The sequence below is a fragment of the Lepisma saccharinum genome, chromosome 14, assembly GCF_977018435.1.
Source record: "Lepisma saccharinum chromosome 14, izLepSacc3.1, whole genome shotgun sequence".
Lineage (NCBI taxonomy): Eukaryota > Metazoa > Arthropoda > Insecta > Zygentoma > Lepismatidae > Lepisma > Lepisma saccharinum.
The window spans coordinates 57,264,549-57,287,561 of record NC_139242.1 but is presented as its reverse complement, the minus strand read 5'-3'; the positions used below and the strand labels follow the sequence as shown (position 1 = coordinate 57,287,561).

The window sequence follows — 23,013 nt, the reverse complement described above, 5'->3', positions numbered from 1 at the left end:
CGGAGAGTCTTGACTTGCACGAGAGTGACCCGGGCTGGATTGATTGATTGGTTTATTTTACTTCGCTTTTCTGGCACTATTGGCTATTTGCGAAAATGAGGATGAGTGATGAAGGGATACTCTCAAAAGAACACCCGTGCCCAGGCCTAGATTCGAACACGGGACCCCTGGTGTCGTAGCGCGCTGTTTCAGCCAGGGGGAGGGCTCCGGGGACTGAAGCCCATCCCCAAATCCTACAAATATCTAATTCTAAACAGTGTATAATTAATTTTACTTCCTTAACAGGAAGTAGCAGTACAGTAATTTGTAATATGCTCAGGTTCGATTCCCTCAATAGGTGATCTCAGGAATTTGTCCGAGGGGCATAGGCTGCAGGAGCTCGGTTCTGATCACACCATCTCCGCTTTGGTCTACAACGAGAATGTGTGTGGGGGGACCCTACTCATGTATGTTCAGCACGGTACAAAGTATACCCCCTCGTAAAGTCACCCTTGCCAGAGCGTACATGTCTCGATTAGTTCATGTGCACAAAGTGAACAACAACAAACAAGACCAAGGGATGATGTAAACAAACTACGTTAGTCATGGTTAACTTAAGGCCATTGCCAGAGTTTGTTAAATCGTCCTTACTCTCGCTTACACGCCGATTCAAGGAGTGGGGATAGCCGTGTGACACCGACCGACTCGGGTGCTGTGTCTGAAGTAACTCGTAGACCCCCCGTGGAAGTTTTTGAGCATCGAAAAGAGGAGGGAAGTTAGGGCCGTTTGATTGATTTATCTGGTGCATGCTCCTCCTCCCGTTGTCAGGGTGCATGATATACAAAGTCCGAGCACCTCATACTACTGCACCAAGGCAAGCTAGAGAAGCTGCCTCTAGCTAGCCGAGAATGGAAAATAAGCAACAATACAACATGTAACGTCCTACAAACCTTCCCTCTCACTGACAACGCACACATACATGCACTTACAGATCAATTTCCCTTCGAGGAACACGCTCGAGACGACTTCCCGCACGGCGCAGGCTAACGTGTGGTTTGTTTTGATTTCGAGTAGCCCAACCCTGGCAGCCATGTTGCTGTCATTTGTCTTAGTTTACGATGACGTAAATATTCGTGAGGCGCCATCGCGTGTTTTCGCTTGAAATTTCCCCGAGCAGTAACGAGACTAGTATTAATAACTAATAAAAGATTTTCCAAGCTTTTAGTAATTTTAGAATTGTTCCCGTTTTTTATCTTTTATTAGAAATTGCTTATTTTCTGTTTTCTTGTGGATATGACCTTGAGCCGAGCTGCTCATGTGGGCGGGACCAACCCGCCAGACTGACACAAAGAACCTCGCAGCTTGGCGAGCGAGCGAGGGCTTTCTTTGAGAATCAGTTTTGCGAATATTCCTGCACGAGAAAGTAAAGTTTTTGTAAGAAATTACAAGGGGATATATTCTGAATCTTTTCATGCAAGCGGCGTGGCCCTGGGGTAATCAATACGGCGTGCAGCGAGCGTAAAACAGTGCGCGGCGTCTTCCCGACCGGAACTTGGTCTCGAAGCCCCTCATGATTGGCAGCGTTCGTAGAGAAAATAGACGCGCAAACTCGCAACCTCATTGGCTGCTTTTCAAAGCCTCACTTCCCTAAATGGCACTTGGACTGAAGGTTTTATGGCGTTCAGACTTTGAGTGGCATAACGCTAGAACCCTCCCCATATCATTCCCCCTGTCTGTCAAAACTATTGTACCCGAACTCCATATTTTACTAGTGTTCTAAACAGAGTGAGTTGGGGGACACATGCCGTCGGCAAGCTGCTGTGTGGCTCGTGGTGAAGTGGTGATTATTAGCAGTGCATAAGTGGAGCGATACGTTTTGCTCGGGCGGGTTTTTGCCGAGGCAAAAGTGCTTGTCTTGTTGTGTTGAATTATGGACGAACAAAGTCGTATGATGCATCCCGTTAGTTCTCAGGTCGGAATGATGCCCCAACCTTACGGCTTGCAACCTGTGGATCCTAGCCAAGGGCCCACGACACCAGATGAAACAAGAAAACAAGATATTGGAGAAATTTTACAACAAATCATGAACATCACGGACCAATCGTTGGACGAGGCTCAAGCGAGGCAAGTATTCATTTTTGTGCATCCACAGTTTTTTCTCGTAAGCAATGCGTTCAGTGTAAAATATACACGGTGTACGAAAGCGATAAAGGTCTAAATAGTATTTTAAAAATTACACATGCACGTCATCGCCTTTTACAAGCAAACTTCAACTGTTTTGTGATGGCATGGGTGTTGTTGTTAGCCTGTAATATTATTTATAATAATACTGTTCCCAGTTCATAGAACATTGAAGTGATTATTCCTGTATTATTTGCAGGAAACACACGCTCAATTGCCATCGGATGAAGCCAGCTCTGTTCAGCGTATTGTGCGAAATCAAGGAAAAAACAGGTTAGTAAGCTTTCAATGTGATTCTGTTTTGTCGAGAACATGGGCGCCGCCATGTTGGATGTGAAGGTTAGTGCTTGGGGAAAAGACGGTTCATGCGTACAGGTAGCCCTTCACGATCGTGCCGTCACGTTCGTTGAAGGATGCACCCTAATCACTCAGAATCTGCTGCCAGTCTGCATGACAGGCGAGTACAAAACCCTGGGAGGGGAGGGGGCAAGCTGGAAGTGACGGATGACATCTTGACGACCGCACGCTGCAACGGAACATTTTCGGCTTGTGGTCGAAGCTGGAAACAGCTGACTGTTGATCGAGCGTTTTCTTCTCTCCTTTTGCCCGGCGAATCTCTATCTTCGAATATAAATCGATTAGCATGAAGTAGTGACGTTGCGAGTTAACTTCCCGTTGACATTGTGAAGATGGATCGTGTATTTAGATAAGACATGCATCTGAAGTGTTGATAATGCCGACATTTATTCGTGTTGTCTATATATAGAAACAATTCTGCTGTGCCACATTTAAAAAGTAAAGTAATCGAATTGTGCAAAATAGTAATTCATGATTAAATATTGTCACACGCCGTTCGTAAAAAATAATAAATCATGTCATAATAAATATTCAGTTGTGTCCAGCTGTTGTTGAGAAAAATAACTCTTCCATTTCATAATATTTTGGACAGTAAATCAGCTCTCCTGCAATATTATTTCTTGGTGCATGCATATATTGCTGTGCATCAAACCTATAAGCCATAAGCCGTGAAGTGTTCTCAAATTTTGTTGCTTGGATTTCTCAATGCACAAGTAAATTTATTGTAAAGTTATAAAACGTTAATCGACATTTTATTTACTTGCGTGTATAAAACAAATCTGTTGATTAGATGTGTTTTTGTTCACGTGCCCACATATGCACACATCCGTTTTACAAATATTTTACACTAATTGAGGAAGAATTAGTAAATACGATATTTATCAGCCTGTGTGTTTAAAGTGAAACACATATTTTTTGTGTAATATGGAGGCAATACACAACCATTATCGTGCTTAATTTGTCCGTTGTCTTTGGTGAATAAATCTGTTTATGCACGGGACACTATTGTATTGAAAAGCTGGCAATTGCCGGTTTTATTTGTTTAACACTGAATCATCAACTCTGTGATGTTTTCTTGCAACCTGATAAATGATTCTGAGCGTGTTGATCATGTATTACATTTTGTGTGATCATGCTGAATCAATTTTGAAAGTGAATTCGTACTTTAATTCCTGACAATAGGGAGGGCATGCTTATTCAGTGCAATTTAAACAATTTGCTTTCTGTGTCAGATTAGTCCATAGCTAGAACTGTGTACTTTCAAATAAAATCTGTACGTTATGTGTCCCCAAAACTTGTGAGAAAGAGATCCAATCTCACAGGAAGATAACGTTTTGGACGGTTTAGTAATGGTACATTTTTATTCTCGGTGTCGGACCTAAGATATTTTGTACAATTCCCATTAATTCGCAACAGCTGATAAAGATTATTTTCTTGTAAGTGAAGCTATAACGTTTTCGCGGTTGAGCTGCCAAACGTCATGCCCTATAGGAGGGGATAAATAATAGCAGCTTTCAGAAGTGAAGTGTGATGCGCAATTTATCATAGTTGCCAGCCATTGAAGATAAAATGAGCAACGGGAAAAGGAGCACTTTTCACCGAGATTACAGTCAAGACGCAGGATTATTTATAGGCAGTTTTCTTCCTGTCTTTAAAGTTCTCTTGGCCACATATCTTAGAGCGCGCGAAAAGTTAAAGAGAGTGCCAAGTGGCTTAAAAATAGCCACATCGTCTATTTGTGTGGTTGGATATTTTCCACATTAAGTTCCTTCGCAAAACACCACAACGCACTGCCGCAATATAAAAGCTGTAATGGCGTTCATCACAGAGGGGCCATTGTGCCATGAAAATTTCCAAATATTCGAACGTTGATGATGCGAATTTCTAGCTGATTTTTGCGTTCTTGCATCAGCATATTTTTTAATCACTGCCCTGTAAGTAAGTGTGGAAACCTACCTTGGGAATTAATCTACACATTGATTACGTAAGAGTAATGCGTTAATTAGAGATAGGATAGCATACCGCGTGGTTTTCAAGGTTTCTGCTCTTATTAAATGAATACGTGTTTCCTTCACGTGCTTTTCTGTATTGTACTTGTATATTCGAGACAATGGTTATGAATTCTTACTCTTAGATGGAGAAGAATAGATGTGTAAAGTGTCCATTTATTGGTTATGCAAAAGTTCTTCATTTCTCATTTATATCGCTTTCTCGGTATTTTTGTCTGTTCCACGTTGGTTTTTTGTCTTGCGTAGGTGCTCTGTAACAACAGCATTAGTTTAGAACAGTACTTAGAGTTGCGAGGAAAAAAGCGGTAAAGTCGGGATTTCTTTGTTATCTATATTTACTAGCCTCTATCTCAATTCTAATGAAGCTTGGTGCTGTGCTTTATTTGCCCTTTCACATTCCAGCTTTGCAGGTCTTCCATCCGATTCGCTGTTACAAATGGCTGTTATTCCTTACCTGTTCATTATTCTAGTGAACAAAAAGACCAGATGTAGACCAGGGTTCAATCCTTCATGGATATTTGTGTAGCTTCATTTTCTTATTTATAATTAATAGATTCCTGTTATTTACAGTCAACTATGAAGTGTGAGGCGAAATGAGAGAATTAAGAAAACAATATTTTATAAAGAACAATTTTTACAGCTTTCATTCATGCATTGAATGTTTGACAATTAACCCATATCTAAAATGCTTAGAAATTAGTGTATCATTATCACTGTAGTACCAGGAAAATATTAACATGTCAGATATACACTGTACATTTTTTTAGTTGAATGACTATCAGAAGAATTTGATTGTTATGGACTGCAATGATTTACATACTCGGATTTTTTATTTGATATATAAAATAATAAATTAGTGACATAATTTTGATAGCCGTGGTGGTAATGTAATGACTTGCCCAAATTAGTGGAACATTTTGTCGGCATAGAAAAAATTAACAAAAGAATCACACTTTCATTTTATAAGTTGCTTGCCAAGGGCTTGTAGGGTAATTTGACCTTTAGGATATCACAACCATTTTGAAGGGAAAGGGAAATTAAATTACTAGAGGAAAACATTATCTGGGACCTCACTAGAGAAACTCAAGGTACGGAAACTTGACGCGCAAGCTAACGACCACAGAACAACGGCACAACGCGATTCTGAATCAGGTAAAACCGCAGCTCTCCTGGTAAGAGCCTAGGGGTATGCCTCCCTCAGTTACCAACAGTGTATATAAATATATACATAAGAAACCAGAAGTTAGAAAATTTTTGTTGCTTATTCTAATGTAATGGACAATTTTTGTGTTCAGTACAGTTCGTATATATTTTTATTGTTATTCTTCCATGATTAAGAAGAATATCGCAAATTGACCGACAATGTTATGTAATTTTTTTTCTTTTGTTCTGAAAAATTGATGGCCAATAATTTTTTGTGGTGCTGAAGTCTCTCAAACTATTCCTACTTTCTTCATGCTCTAAGTTTGTTTTTTGAGTTGTTGGAAATAGTTCCAAAAGTTTCAAGGTAGTGTTAAAATTTCGTTATTTTCGGAATACCACTCGCTTATCTCCAGACAGGTTATTTTAGGTTTGCGGATTTTAGTCTAGAAAACGTCAATTCTGTTATGTAAAAAAAAAGTTGCAGTATCTTCTTGAGCATGTCCATACAGTCGGTTCTAACTGCGCCATTTTCACTGGTGTCGAGAGTATATGATGTTGATAAAACAAACGTGGCATGTGTTATGTATGGGTCCGTAATTTAACACCCTAGTTCAAATTGTAGGATAGTTGAGGAACCTGTGGCATCATCACAGTCTGAAATTTTCCCTTGATTTTTTGCTTTCTATTTAATGCAGTAATTGTTGTATGCAAATGTTCATGAACTAGTCCATTCCACATTACAAAGACCTTGTGCAGGTTGTGTAAATTCCACTGCTTACAAATTATGCAAAAAAGAAAGTGAATAGTATTATGGTCAGATCATGCTATCAAGAAATACCAAAATAACGTTTTTATAACCTTTGGACTTGTAAGAATTTAGCTGTTCCTATTCTCGTTTTTGTTATGTTATTTTTGAGCATTTATTTCAGTGTACAGGGTTTGAGTTTTTAAACAGGAATGTTTTTTTAGTAGGTGCTGCATGAATTAGAATTACTTTCTTGTAAGGGAGGCAATTATTACTATTTTTAGCAGGAAGGGGGGAGGGATTTATACTGAAAGTTGTACAATATTACAATTTTATCCTAGCATTGGTGTTTTTGTCACTGTAACTTATAAGGTTCTGCAACACATTTTGTTTTAAAGCATTCTTACATTTCTGTTATGGATTAATGATACCACGTTAAAATATTTTTTAAGTAGTTTAAAGAAAAAAAAATTGAGGTTAAGGAAATTTGGTGGGAAATTTATACAGTAAAATCCTACAAGATTCTCATTTGCTTCTAACAGTTCTATTTAATTGCATATAACTATTAATAGTTAGATACAGCCACCGTTTATAGGATCACTGGTTTCAAATCTATTTTAATAGTTTTTAATTTTGATGCAGGTTTCAATATTTCCCCGTGCTTTTCGCATTATTGCAGTGCATGCATGTTCGTTTGATCAAGTTGAAAGAAGTGTAGAATATTTTGGGGAGGGCGGGAGCTTGTAAAGGAAAATAATTCTTTACACATGTAGCTGAGTGTTCTGTTTGTTTATTGTGGGAGGAATTATTTAGGTTTCAAGTTTGAAAACATTAACAATGACTATAATGTCTTGTGCTGAAAAGAAAAGATTTGAAATAAAAATAATTATCAGAGGACTGCGATCTTAACATTTTTTTAATTAGCATTTTGATACTTGGTTCGTTTTTTAAAACAAATAGCAAACCTCCGCTCCACAGGCCTTCACGCCGCCTGAGCACAAGAGGATGTCTTTCCCGTGCGCCAACAAGCCGAGGCACATTTCAGAAAAATGAAATTAATAAAAAGAACATGACAAGCGTGGAAATTTCGAGAAAGAAGAATTATAGTGTACATTATGCGCTTGTTCCATACTTTATGTGAACTCGAAGGACCTCGAGGATATGCTTTGTACACAGCTTACTTCAAAGCACAAGGATGATTGTCCTTACATGGAATAACCTAACATTTGTGGCAATTTTCTTTTTTAGTTTCCTCAACTTCCTGTAGTTGTGGAGGGAATAATTCGCGATGTGTTCACGACATCATTTCACAACCATAACTGCAGAGCCAATTGCTGCTGAGGTTATATTTTTTTTACATAATAATTTTATGCAACTCAGCATTCCTCCATTGCGGAGAGTCCATCTTATGTAAACAGTACTTGTAGTTATAGAGAAAGATGTAATGTTATCATGGACGACGCGAGAACAAAATCGAATCGGTCTGTCGACTTCCTCTGAATTAGTTTTTCATTTCCAGTGTTACAAAAACAGGGGCCATTTTACTTTAGTTCAGTTGTATTTCAGTGTAATAATGAAAGAAATGAGCTTATACAATTGAAAATATAATGCACAAACCAGATCAGAACTTGTTGTTTTCATATATTGAAACTGAAGTCAAAGAGTAAATATAAATAGTTTAAGAGCTTTCAGAATTCCAAAAAATATGATAGTTATGAGAGATGTCGCACCACATAAAATTTGAGACTAAACTTCCGCCCTTAAGGCCCCACAATTTTTCTTGAATGAGCTGTGTAAAATGTAATAACAAAATTGAGTAACTGCATTTCAATATATTAATAGTATGAAATGTTAAAAGAAACCGAGGAAAAACTGCTGTGAATGTTAATAAAATAATTTATTAGTGTGATAATAATTTTACTATTTCTAATAAACAAAATTATATCAACGGCCTGAACCCCCCCCCTTCTTTAAATATTTCTGGCGACGCTTCTAGATGTTGTGTTCACAATTTTAAATTTGTTTCCCATCTAAATATCGTGCAGGGAAATAAATTATTGTTTGAGATAAGTAAATGTAGATGCTGCTGGACAAACGCTTGTTTAAATAGACAACAAACTGATTGTCCACCACCATAATTTTTAAAATAAATTCTCACGAAACGACCCTTTGTTTGGAATTACCGAACAATGTACCCAAAATTATCATTTAGCAACTGTTATCAATAATGCATTTTTATTTCTTTTCGAGGAAGCTCAACCCAATGCTTTTGGTTATTTAATTGAAATTAGTATTTTTGTGTGTGCATTGATTTATTTTCGCTCTTACATTTGTATATTCATTTTGATTTTAATCTTTACTATAAACGTTTTCTATTCGATTATCTATAGTACAGTTGTATAATCGCTAGTTTCCTATAGGTTTTCGTAGTTTTTCAACACTGCTTCTCACATTCATGCTTATTTTTTCATCCCATATTTATTTATCATTAAATTTTTATGTATTTCACATTTTAATGCTATTCCACATTAACTTTTTCCCTCGCATCGCATTTTTACTGCTGATATGTTAGTACAGCATTTTATATTTTTTAGTATTGTAAACTACAAAGAGATTTCAAAACGTGATATTATATGTATTTTGTACTTTTGACAACTACATGGTTCTACTTGTAAACATGACAGAAAATTTACATTTAATTTTTGCACCTTTCTAAATGCAGGTGTATGGGATATTAAATTTTATAATTGGATGATGAGTATTTTTAATTTACGCTTCTTTGGGCAATTCATTTTGTATTACATTGTATATTTCACGTTGGATCGTCGCCCTCAAGCTATGTATTCATTACAGTCAAACATTTTCATGTGATTTGTCATCACAGTTTTAACGCCAATGTGAGGGAAACCTTTTAAATTCGGATTCCATTATTTCTATCCCCTTTTGTTTTGTGGTGGTATGATACACTGTTTTTGTGGTTGCGTGCGCATGTGGCTTGTGTGCTAGTTAGGGAAATTAATGGAACTTAAATTTTTCGCTTTGTACGTAAATAATATACTTTGCTCGTCGCATGGTTTCTAAGTGCCGTATTACACAACCATAGTATAATTGAGCGAGGAAAACTCTTAAACTAGGAGGTTCAATATTGTCATACTATCTTCATACAGTTTCTGTTTAATTTCACAGTTTCGCTACATTTTTGGGACCATTTTCTTGCGAAATTGCATATAATGTGCAATTACATACAATAAAATTAACGATACGGTACATTTGCAACATATTGTTTGGGCAGATAGTAGATTAGTTGTTTTGTGTTGCATGCCCAGACAATGACGGCCAAACAATTGTTTTTGTTTCAGTTTTTTTTATATGCGTTATTTTAGCATGTTTCAAATCGATCTAGTCGCCCTCAGGGGATGGGGGATTTTTACCGTTGCGTCTCCAATAACCAATTAGAGAACCTTTTATATCCCTTTTTATGCTGGAAACAATTGCTGAGAGAGAGAGGGGACATTAATGGTAATGAGGTTATTTTACGTATTTTCATTTTAACAAAACATTGCTTTTTTTTACGACGCTCTCGTTTTGCGTCAACAAACACGCGCCCCCCTCCCCCTGCAGGAGATCGTAGTGAAATTGGCCACAAGGTGGAAAGGGGGTGGTTTATTATTAATACTGCACCCAATTGTGGTTTTTCCTCCCTGCGGTGAGGTTGTCACCTATTTTTTTAAAAAGAAATTCAATCATTAGATTTTTTCCGTGGCTGTTTACAAGTTTTATTTTGTTTTTAATCTTTTTATGCGTCCTCATTCATTGTGCAGTAGGAAAACCATCCAGACTCTCTCAAGAGGAGACAGTTCGTAACAAGTTGCAACTATTTTGAGCCTCTTCGCAAGTTTACTGCCCCGTCAATATACTGGCTTAACTAGACATTAGCGGGGAGGGGGAATAACAAACGCCTCTATTTTTAACTGGTGTTCAAGATTGTTGGCAGTGTCTTGGCTGCTGTGTCATAGATTACCTCCGTCGCTGGGAGAGTGACTACTGCACCTTTTCATCATTCAACTTTTTGTGTGTGTGTGTCTGGGTAGTTTCGATTTTGCTGTCCAGTCTTCTACGCCACCTTCTGTAAAATACATGTTATAAAATGTTGAGGAAAATGGCTCTTCGGCATTTAAAACTTGTCAACATAGTTTAGCCGAGTAATCAAGGGATCCTGGGTTCGAACCTCGTTGGAGGCATATTGCCCAGCGGTTCGAATTAGCTTATTGGAGTATAAAGTGGAGTCATTTTTCGAAGTTAGCAGCCGCCATGATTTTCTTTTAATTGTCTAGCACCAATTATATGGATTGATTTCTGCAACTTTGGCTAATCGCGAAGATGATGAAACTGATGAAGGTACACTCGCAAAGAACACCCATGTCCGGGATTCGAATCTGGGACTCGAAGCGCGCTGTGCTAGCCGCGGAGGTCGGCACGAATTATAAAGTAGCCAAATTTCCTCCTTATATGTTCATACAATATGATAGTTAAATATACAGTCGTGAAAAGAAAATGCCGTTCTTACTGACTTGTTGATAAATTCCTACAACTCGCATCGTATCTTTGAGAAGCAACCTGGAGTCATGTATTGCCTCTTGATGATTCCATTCCAGACTTGTCTGCCAAAGGGAATATGAATTATGGATTTTAGGATGTGTTCTAATTATTCCATAACACCGACATTCTTGTGATTGTACTATGTTCGTAAAATAGCAGACACTGAAGTTTGAGAAATCAATTCAAACACACAGGGTCAATTTGACGGAATGGAAGCAACATTAAAGAAATTATAACCATGTGCTAAATTTGGGAATCGCTCTATTTTTTTCAAAATAATTTGATTTACTGGGGTTGATCTATTGTGAAGTTCGGCTGCAAAATGTGTACTTTATGCACACATAAAAGGAATGTTGTCTAACATGAATGGCTCGGAGGATAAAAATAATAGCAGACCTGAAAGAGATTGCACAATCATAATCTTAATGAGAACTTGAAATTATATTTATTATTATGATACGCGTGGGTACATTTAGTCTCTGTGCGAGATGTATGATTGGATGTTCTCTGGGAGCAACAGATCTAAGTAGATTTCTGGGGGAGTGCGTTATTGTCAACATTTTAAAGGGTAATTACTAGGGAACTGATTTATCACATATTTTAGTTATTTTTACATATACTTTCCATAATTTCAAACATTTTTCAACATGTATGCCATATTCATGCCATTACTACATATTCCCTTCATGTGTTAAATACCAAAGGTTTTCTGTTTGTCGGTATTTTGTCAGTTTTGTACTCTGTTTATTTTAAATCCTGACAATGGACAATGCATCTGTTATTCTAGAGAATGCAAGCTCAATCTTTCTCTGTGTAATCCATTTTTTATTTAAACTATACTCCAATTACTTCATGTAATTCTGAACGCAACTTCAGTCAATATAAATGTCTAGGGTAAACAGGAAATTCACATTTCAGAAATTTTGATAATCATTGTTTGGTAGCTGAAAAAGAAAGCTTATTTTAAATTTAAATTTATGAACTACAATTAATGCCATGCAAGCCTAATGCATTTTATTTAGCTAGGCGAGCCGCTTCTTCATGCAAATTGACATCAGATTACATGCATGTATTTCGAAATTACAAGGAACTGTTTATCAGGGTAAATAAACTATTTCTCTGGGAGATATTGACAGTTTCCCATATTTTCCTGGCTTTTATGTTCGCTATTATGTAATTGCTCACGCTATATGCCAAAGTTATTTTTATGACAGGCAGCACGTCTAGGATGTTCATGTAAAGATGAAAGTCCCCTCACAATGTTACTACTGGTAACGATATGCTTATAGGAACAACTAAGAAAAACGTGCAGTTTCATTAAGTTAATGTTTGTTTTACTTCTAAGTTTTCGGGTACAAAAGTATTCATGGAGCCGAAACTTTTTATATTTTATTTACCTCGCTTACTCGAGGCACATAGCGACTACCGTAAAACATCGTAGGTCGCTGAAAATATGAATATAGAAGTGCTTTCTGAAAGTAAACACTACTAGACTATTGCCCAAAACAAAATAGTGTTTGATTCGATTCTTTGTTTACATATCCCACACTTAGGTGTTCCATGTATACATTCAAAGAATGAATTCAACCTACTTAAAAAGATTGGCATTTTCGTGGACAATCAATGCAAACCGACACTTTGTGTATAGAGTCTTGAAGGATATTTCTGATTGAAATTTTTCTCGTTCATAAATGAATCCAAATCCCTTATTATCATCTTGTTAATATACTCGTACAAGACTGGTACAATTTTGACAAGCGTGTGCGGTTCCATTACTTGACGTTGAAGTCAAAATAAAAATCTAGCAAGGAACCAGAAAGCAAACTTGCACGAGGTTTATGCTAGGAAACAAATATAATAAAAGTTTCCAAATACATGACTCGACTCTTCTCATTATCCAGCGTGCCTTTGCTGGAGGTGATAATCGCTTATTTTATAGTTAATGTGTTTGTGTGTGTTTAGGGTATAATTAAAAGCTTATGTTTAAAGCCAATGAAACATATTTAATTGTATGAAGAGAAAATGTGCAGATTACCTGACCGCTTCTGGAAAAACAAAGAAATATCATCATTATAATGCAGTTGGACCTAAATAAGACGTTAATTTTGTCGCGGCCTAACGAATGCAAATGGTTTCCTTTCACCCCTCAGTTCACGTCAATTCTTACATTGCACAGTCATGTTTCCGAAACATTTCAGTTACAGCCGTTGCAGCAGCGAGTTCTTGAAATACCTGAACGTAGACATCTCATCAATCATGTCCCTAAGCTTTGCTTGCACAGTCTTTTGCTGCGACAGTACTTTGCGCCTGGTGTATAAATCGGCATGATTGGAATATGGCCGAGGTAATTAATTGATGTAATTTGGGCAAGCTCAATTGCACTAGTTTAAGCAGCCCTGAGTGCGCATGATTGTCTCGAAATTAGAGGTTGGCGTAATTGTATTGAGCAAGATTGAGTAACGAGGTTGCTCGGTTTTTGAAGTAAACCGCGGTTCCTCGTCTCGTATTCCTGTCCGTCGAGGAAGAAGTCCCTCTTGTTTAGCCCACGCTGTCCCACTTCTCTTTCTTCTGTGAAGCCAGTCGCTTCGCCTTGGCTTGGCCGCCGCGGGGCATGCTGGCTTGTTCACGATCTACAGAAACAGGTTGCTGTAGCCCGGGGTGCCAAAGCATTACTGCTGCCTCGAAATACGGCGAATCTCGTATCCAAAATAGGCTTCTTTGTTGTGGAGGCCACGAGGAGAAGAATGTGGAAGGGTCGAAGAATGGTCGAGGCGCCTTGGTTTTCCATTTCTATGGCTGGGAGGACGTCGATGCTGGCTCGTAAGACCGTGGCAGTGTGTTTCAAAACGGGGTTCTTTTGCACCTTGGACAATGGCGGGGCGGTATTACTGTTGTGACTCTGTACCTTTTGGGGGGTACTCTTGAAATCCAATCGGACATGGACAGAGAAGGCACTTGAGCATTTAGCAGTTGCAGGATTTACAGCCCTTCAAGGGTGCATTTGTGTGTCGTCAGGAGACGATTTACTTTCTAACATTGTTCTCAATGGGCTGCAGTGGCGTATTTACGATTTCACTTCAGGGGCACCTTGTTGCAATTATAATTCACCAGCTCCGTGACATTCCAAAACCCGAAGATTTATTGCCGCAGCACATGGGGGTCGGCTCCCCCTCCATGGAAATTGCCAATCTTAATTTCAAGTCCCAAAAAAATTAGAAACATAGTTATTTTTATAGTCAATAAGGGAAATAAGGTTCAGTCAGTTATCATTCGAACAGAATAACAAAATAAAAAATGCGTCAAATCGAAAATATTTAGTATAAAATACAGAAACCAGTTTTGTTTTCATATTCTGCATTCTATTTAAGTGAAATAATAGGTGGTTTCACAGCTTTCAGAATTCCAGAAATTAAGTTTTATTTGATAGGTCACACAACATAAGCACTATGGCTAATTTCCTCCTAACTTTCAAAGCTTTCTTTTGAACGAGAAGTGTAAAAAGTTAATAACAAAACGGAATTAGTATACATTTCAGTACTCTTAACTATATTATGAAATGTTAAGAAGAAAATAAAGAAAGAGAATAGTTGTGCTGGATGTTTACTCATTTGGTGGAGGTAATGGAAGTCTCCCCAAGGATATAATAAATTTGGTTTGTTTTCTTCGGTTTCTAATAGTTATTGTGACATAATCATAAACATAATGATAATAACAATACTTATTATTTCTACTATTCAAGTTCTATTAGTAGCCTGACCTCCCCTCTCCTACAAAAATTTCTGGCAACGCCCATGCCGCGGCAACACAAATTGTCTTTGTTGCTATAGGTCTCTTACCATCAGGTTTACCAACAACGATCGTGCATACTTTTCTATCCTGATGCGTGATATATGACCTGGTAATCGAAGTCCTATTGATTTAATGATTCTAATAATATCCGAGGATATTTTGTAACTGTCTTCACACAGCTGTTGTTTCATTTCCTTTGGGTTGAAGTATATTTTCCAGGGGTCCCGGGTTCGAATCCCGGCCTGGGCATGAGTGTTCGTGAGTGTCCCTTCAGCAATTTAATCACATATCCTCATCGCCGGGATTAGCCAAAACTGCTTGAAAAGCAACAAAAATAAAATATATTTCTTCATATTTTATTTTTAAAAAACCTCTTGATTTATGGTTAAAACATTTTAGACATGTTAGAAGTTCGTGAATAGAGAATACCGTTCTCATTTGTTCATAAACTTCAGGACAGTCCCAATATGTGGGCAGTAATTATAATTTTTAAGTGAACAAATATGGCATTATTTATTTTTTTCCTGTCAGAGGATAGTTTTGTCATAGAAATCCGATAGCCTTCTCCAAATATGCCAGTGATTGGCAAGACCGAGCATGTCAGTCTTATATACAATTTGGGACTGAGAGAACTTTGTGGTTGAGAAGTTCGAGAGCTTCGTAGGTCAGCCTGGAGTGTTTATTTTTTACGTCTGTTGCAGGTCAAGATTAGAACTACTAATTATTGATTTTGGATACAAGTGTTTTAATTCTTACAGTTTCCAAAAGTATCATATTATTGACATTTTGGTATCTGGAAATATTGATTTATTCAGCAGAGCAGCTAGAAGTTAGTTGTTCATCTGACAGCAAGGGAGCAATATGCAGTCATTGACGTACGTTTTCCTTCACGAAAATTCATATTATTTACGCATATTTGAATACTAAGAAAATTTATACCGCATTTTCCAGCATAAATTGGTTCACAATTTAAATGATACGAATGTTTACAAGCGTTACAAGTGACATTTTGGTGTTTCTGTGCTTCGCTGCAACAAGAGTCCTTTTCCCCCGTAAATTATTTTTTGCAACACCTCACCCCCTCCCCCCAAACCCACTTCGAAGTGTGTGTGAGTGCCCTGCAAAGGTTCATTTGTCTTTTTATTATTTCAGGAGATACCTGTTAATTTTGTGTATTATTTATTTTGGTACACATACATTTTGAGGCATATTTTGGAAATTTTTAATACAAGTTTTGGCATTCAACGTTGACGTTGAATTAAAAAATTAAGAGTAATATATTCAGATTTAGTTGTAAGACTCAAATTAACATGTAAGCAAGAACAAACGTGAGATAAGAACAACAGTAAGAAGCCTTTTTAAAAAGGTGAACAATGTTGTGTTCCATGGAAGCTGTTAGGATTACTAACAGCTTTTCAAGCATTTGCGATGCATTGAAAAGAGAAATATTGAGTTAAGTCAAATTTTCTTGTTGAACAGTATAATTATAGGAATTGATTGAATTGCAGTCAGCTTGGATGGTTTAAAATTTTTCCATGTATAATAGTAGCAAATATCCTTCAATCTGTTTTGTAGAATCTTTCAAAGATTCTTTTCACAGTGCAATTATTCTTGACTGTGCAATGTGTGAGATTCCAGACATCGTAGGATCATAATTCGTGCGGTAGCAACTCCGGGCTAAATCGTAAGAAGGGATTCTTACTGTCACGTCACGGTTGTGCGTGCTGATCCATGTTCTTATGGGAATGAAACTGGAACGCCTTAGTCCTGATCAAAAGCTGAAACTATGACAATTAGTAATAATGACGATGTGAGAATCGCAAAACAATGCCAGCTGCATTTTCTCCCTGTAAACTGTTCTTCGACCGGTTTGTTGCCTGGATCAGCACATTGGTGGTTATTTCAGTCACTGTTGAAACGAATTTTTGGAAAGAGACTGTTTTCCAGATATCGAATTTGTTTGGAAAACCGAACAACTGACAAGCTCCTAACGTCTACTGCAATTTTGTTCGTTGATGCTATATCCATAAATCTGTTGCCCGCTGTTGCCGGGCTGTGCTGCATGAAGTATTTCCTCCACGGGCGTTGCTAAAATTTTTTGTAAGGGGCTTAGGTAGCTGAAACAGAATAGGTTACGTAATAATAATAATATTAATACAATTACATAACTAATTAGTCTCAATATGCATAAAGCGGCTCTGGGGTTCCCCCTAACTAATAAATGGGGACCTGGTGGGCGTCAGTCGACTGGAGCGTGGTGCTGTTCACGTCACATTCACAATGAGCGAAATCGTGAACTAAGCCTTTTACCAGTTGTGTGATGAGTCATAAGTAGAGCCCGGAAGTTCAGGCATTTATTTTCGTTAAAATAGGCAGGCAAAAAGGCGTTTATAATGTGGTAAATAGGCACTAGAAATGAAAAAAAAAGGCAAAATAACCCGAAAAAAGGCACATTTAGAAGTCTCTTACTTTTATCTATAATTTCTGGCAAAATGTTAAAATCTAAATTGGGAAGAGCATTTCAATTTTCTCCGTCTTGATTGCACATAACTACAAGGTGCTTTTTAAGTTCTAAACATTCATTGATAGTCGTCTGTCAGAGAGAATGTTTTTCATAATAGAAAATGATCTCTCTACTTCGACAGAAGTTATTGGAGCATACATATAACAAGCTAATGTAGCTGGACTCATTTTGGTAACAGCATTTTCACCTTTTAAAATATCACAAATTGTTTTCAATTGTTTCAAGTCCTCATTTGCACTCACTACCCGTTAGCACTTTTCCGCAACAGCTCACCCCTTTTCTCCTGGCACTTCCATCATATGCTGCATAGATTCCTCGAAGATTTTCATGGATGCTATAATTGTAATTGTCTCTGGCAATGCACCATAATGTGCAAAAGTAAACTTGAATAGCACAGGAGTTTTTTCACTTCACGAATTGAAGCCGCTTCATTTTCTGGAAGAGCATCGATCACCTCACTGATTTTTTGAAGGTTTTTGTATATAGCTGCTGATATCCAGGTTCCCTATCTCGTCAAGACTGGTTGCTGAGGTAAACTAAGCTCAATCGCAACTACTGAAATTTTCGGGTTCGAGAGGGAGATTTCAGAAATATCTTCTTTGTGTTCGAAATCAACCTGTCCACTTCAGCAGTCAATCATGCACAAGAAATGTTAACCGAAAGGCAATATCCTGACTCAGCATGAAATACTTTTTTCTCACACTTTTCTCCTTCAGCAATGTTGAAACATGCGTGAGTTCAATATTACTTAAATAAGGCGAAAATTATTCACATAATAAACGGAAGAAAAATAAATGCCAACAACGTTTTTTGGGAGAAAAATAATTTATATACACATTTTTTTTAAAAAAAATGTCAAATTTCATTGAAAAGGCAAAAAAAGGCATAATTAAAAATAGGCAGTGGGGTCCCAAATAGGCAAAATAGGCAAAATGAAAAGGCTTCCAAAACATTCGAAACAACATAAGAAACGTATATCCGGAAAAATTTTATCGATATATGCAGTAGATGAAAAGAGGCATTTTGCCAAACTTCCGGGCTCTAGTCATAAGGAACTATGCTATGGACCCTGAAGCTAGCCACAGAATGTATGGGATTCTACCTCCACCACGGAGTAACTTTACCTTTTTTTTACCTTGCCTAAAATTATTACTTTATTGTAGTGGAAACTTTTACTCGAAACACCAAAGAGCTAATGTAATGTTTTTTTAAAAAAAGAGAAATTGATACTCATTCTCATATCTTGTAATTTTTACTCACCTCAATGAAAGAGGGGAGACATTTTAAGTCACTAACTTCGTTGTTTAACCTGTCGTATAGAAATCTTGTGGAAATATGTATTGGTGGACAATATGGTATGTTGACGTGTTTTCTGTATATTTCACACTCTCCTGTTAGAGCCGAACAGAAATATAATTTTTATTTATCATCACAAACATAATGTTTTGCTTTTTTTATAATCAAACGAACTGTGGGAGGGGGAGGTCCACCTACTTATCTCGGACTCCCATGGATGAGTTAGAATGTCCCTACATACTGTGTGCACGCAAGAATATAAGCAAAGAACATTTTTTATTCAGAATACTTTTTTTTATATACAACGTTATAAAACAGTTTTTTTGTTCATTTTGAACCCTTGGCAAAGTTTTCATGATTTTTATTGTCTTTCAGAAAACACTTTTAGAAAACATCATCGTGGATTCAAAACTATCCGATAATAAGTTTGTCCATCTTGCCCCTAGTTTGTCGTATGGCGTCACTTCATTCTAATTAATTAATATTATGTTTTGTTGCTCATCTTCATAGCTGTATTCGTGAGCCAAGCACATTCCAAAGAATTGATGGCGGGTTATTGTGAAGTGGTCGGAGTTGCTACATTGTGCTGATAGGAGTGGTGATTGCTCTCGAGTATTACATTTGGAACACCATAGTCCTTCCCCCCTCCCCTTTAGACGTTCGTGCAGGCAAGCATCAGTGTGTTGTGGTTGCTTGAATGGGGCCCAGCTTTGCGTGGTCGTACCCACACGGAGACTGCCACAGTTGTGTTTTGTTCAGAGTTATCCATTGTGCAGCCATGTTGGATTATATTTGTGTATCGGTGTGTAACAAGCGTCGGTCGGATGCTTTTGCCTGCCTTGCTGTTCCTCTTTTCTTTTCGGAAAGAAAAAAAAATGGTCCCTTCCTGCTTGTCTATTTGCATGCATTTGAAGCACAATGTCGATAACTTCCTATGCTTCTTGTTTATCAATATTCGATTTTATTTTACTCTATTCACTCCGTTAATGCCAATTTCCCCTAATTCTCCTTATGCATGGCACATGTACGATTTGTTTTTGTTAGGGTGTCAGAATAAGGGCAGTTACAGCTGACGGCAAAGAGAAGAGTAGGCAAATTGTCAATCACCGTGCTCATACACTCTGCTTTCCATGAAGCCAATATTCAAGAATTGAAATATAATATATAAAAATGTTCTTTGTGAGTGTTCCTTTATAAAGTTCGTGTCATCACTCATCCTCATCTTCGCCATTAGCCAAAAGTAGCAGAAGCCTACATACCAGTCTCTCGTCGTGGGTGTCCGGGTTCGATACCCGGTGGAGGCACATAGTGGTTTGGACCCCACTTCAAACTGTAGGTCCAGTCCCGATTAGCCTATCTGAATATAAGGTGGACTTAAAACCAAACACATATAAAACAAACATACCCGTCTCTATAATTTTTTCAGGTCTACCCAATACTTCACAATACTTTATATATATATATATATATATATATATATATATATATACATACGTGAGCGGGGGTTAACGGTACGCTTTAGTAACCCCCGCATCCCACTTTGAACTGTTCTAGTCCTGATCCCTACTAGCCCGTCTGTGCATAAGGTGGTATCGAAACAAACCTCAAATAGAATTGTAATTAAACCCCCCTTCTTTTTTGTATATAAAGTTACTGAAAGTATTTATCATGTACTAACTTTTGCAAAGACACAAAGTTTGATTAGTATAAGCTACGTTTCGCCCGGAGTCTTGGGAACTTGAGCGCCAAGGTCCCGTCTCGCAACGGCTGAAGGTTGCCATGAGCGGCGAAATTATTAAATAGAGCCTAATTAGCATTGCATGCTAATTAACCGAGGGGGAAAATCGCGAGCCTACATTTCGTGCCTCAGCCGATAATTAATGCGCGAGTGTTAAAGTTTTTTTTAAAAAAATTTGCATTTCCAGTGATTTTTTTTTTGTGTGGATATTGTTTGTGAGCTGATAGCTTCCTTGCATGCAATTTGTTGGGAATTTGTTTTACACCTGCTTCTGTTGATGGTTATCACGTTTTGTTCGATTGCGGGTGGATCAAGGCGAGAGGGGTTAAAGGGCAGTGAACTCCTGTGCGGGAAGACGGGAGAGGGCGTCAGCTGATAATATCAACCCTTTTCGTTGACTCGTCAAGAACACGAGACAGGGATGGCAACATATAATGTACTATTATACATTTCCTTCGCCGGAATTGTAATTGTAATAATTAAGATTGTGCATTACTGCCTTAAATCTGTCAACTTCAGTCCTGTACAGCAGCCGTTTTTAATATTTAATTTACTACCATGCCCCCTTCTAACTATCTTTTATAAATTGCATACCCCCAAGACCTATCTCTACACAGAACAAAACTGAATTAACAAAGCAAATTTGGTTTAACTTTTTTGGTAACCACAAACAAAAATTTGGTAGCCTGTACTAAATTTTGGTAGTTTCACTAACTTTTTTAAGTCCAAGCCAGTGTACACCATTACTAAAATACAATTGTAATTAGATTCTGTTGAACAATCATTTCTTTGGTTTCTCTATGTATCCTAAAGTAAACAGAATATTTATTTCAGGTTGTAATCTAGGGTTTTATTACAAATACACAATTTTTGTACAGTACTGGTATTTTATTGTAGTGATAATAACAATAATATTGAATATTACTTGGGCGAGACTCGTTCTGCGTTTTATATCACGCTTATTATTTGAAACTTTTATTCTGTGTTTTGACTAGATTCACCAAACCTTTTTTTATGCTTGTTTTTAAGGCGAGAGAGTACAATACAATTGTTCACACACGTGCGTCGTGGTGAAGGGCATCTATATCATGAGAACCTTCCTCTATAGTTGATGGGAGTCTTTGTAAGCTCAGGCATTCGAAAAGAACTTTTCCTTGAACTGCAAGCGTGTATTTCTGAGAGCCTGTCTTCCACTGTTTTGGGGACCTCGTGGAAGGTCATCGAATCGCAGCACCGAAGCACTTGCTTGGAACACTAGAGTATAAAATATAACTTATTTGGTAGACGTCTGGTTTTTGTGTTGAATCTTGACATACTGGATTTCACAGCTACAATGAATCTGGAATATACCCTTTTTTCACAACCCGATACACGTTTAAAATTGAGTTCACCCCCACTCAGTTTACATGGCGTTCCCAAAGGGGTTGAAATTGGTAGGGTCATACTACAGCTTTTGGTCCAGTATTTAAAAAAAGCACCAAATACAGGAAAACATGGCAAGATATGTGGTCAATTTTCTAAACAAATGAAAAAAAAAAATACATGCTCTCCTTATGGACATATTTGGAGGCACATAGTGGTTCGGATCCCACTTTAAACTGTAGGTCCAGTCCCGATTAGCCATACTGTGCATAAAGCGAACTTAAAACACCAAATCAACCAACCAACTTACGGACATATCATTTTACGAAAATCCTAGCCAATGCGTAGATCGTAAAAGTTTTTTTCTTAGTCTCGGAGCAATTGTTAAATGTTACTGCGAATATATTAATGCTTATTACGAGGAGTTAAATGGCAAAAGTTCGTTTTAAAGTCCCCTTCAGGATAAGAAATCAGTGATCAATGGAGGGACCATTTGGTGATGGGGCGGTAGGCTATATCCTTAGTTTTCATATTTTACTTGGAGGACTTATTGTTTATTCATAAGAAATGTAATCTGAGGCTTATGGAAGACAAAACAAATGCAGCTTTCATGATTTAGGGTGGGAATTTTTCCAGCAATGCTACTGGATGGGCTCTGGAGCAAGGGCGACCACAGGATTTTTTCTCAGGGGGGCACAGGGTCTGAAACTTATTATTATTAATATTACTGCTATTATTATTATTTTTATTTTTGTTATTACTATTACTACTACTACTACTTGTTTTTTTAAAAAAATGACATACATTTGTAACTTCCATATTCTGTATATCTATGTACAATTTGCATAACTGTATATTTAACATTAATTCATGCAGGACAAAAAGCTGATTTTTATAGTTGGATAATAATCAGTGTAAACTAGACTGTAAACTTAAATGTAACCCTACTTCAAATAATAATAATAATAATAGTTGCTGTAATTTATGGCCTGTAAGTCACAGAACAATGTTTTGTTTTAAAATATCTACAATTTCACCATTCGAAATACTTTAACTCTATCCAGAAATTTCAAGGGGACCAAGTGCGTCCACACTCTGGAGTTCACCTAGCGAGTGGGTGCCCAGGATTTTCAAGGGGGGGTACGTATACTTTTGTTAGTAGTCAGCTCTATATTTGCAATCTTTTCTTGCCTTGGCCTTTCATTTTTTTAGGAATGCTGCGCCAAAGAGGTGGTGGGGTATGACCCCACAAATCCCCCATTGGGCCAGCCTTTACCAAATAGGTACCTGT

General features: G+C 37.5%; 1 protein-coding gene across 6 annotated transcripts in view; it reads left to right on the top strand.

Moving 5' to 3' along the window:
* Positions 1 to 1,531: 1,531 nt before the first annotated feature.
* The window catches only part of exd (PBX homeobox extradenticle), a 532,389-nt gene continuing 510,907 nt past the window's right edge, over positions 1,532 to 23,013 (top strand). Inside the window, exons 1-2 of one of the 6 annotated variants that reach the window (XM_083135677.1) lie at positions 1,532 to 2,103; positions 2,360 to 2,433. In XM_083135677.1, the coding sequence (XP_082991803.1) occupies positions 1,910 to 2,103; positions 2,360 to 2,433 (268 nt within the window). In that variant the 5' untranslated portion in view covers positions 1,532 to 1,909. The remainder of the gene's footprint in view (positions 2,104 to 2,359; positions 2,434 to 23,013) is intronic. The other 5 variants (XM_083135678.1, XM_083135676.1, XM_083135679.1 and 2 more) reach the window with 5 other exon arrangements.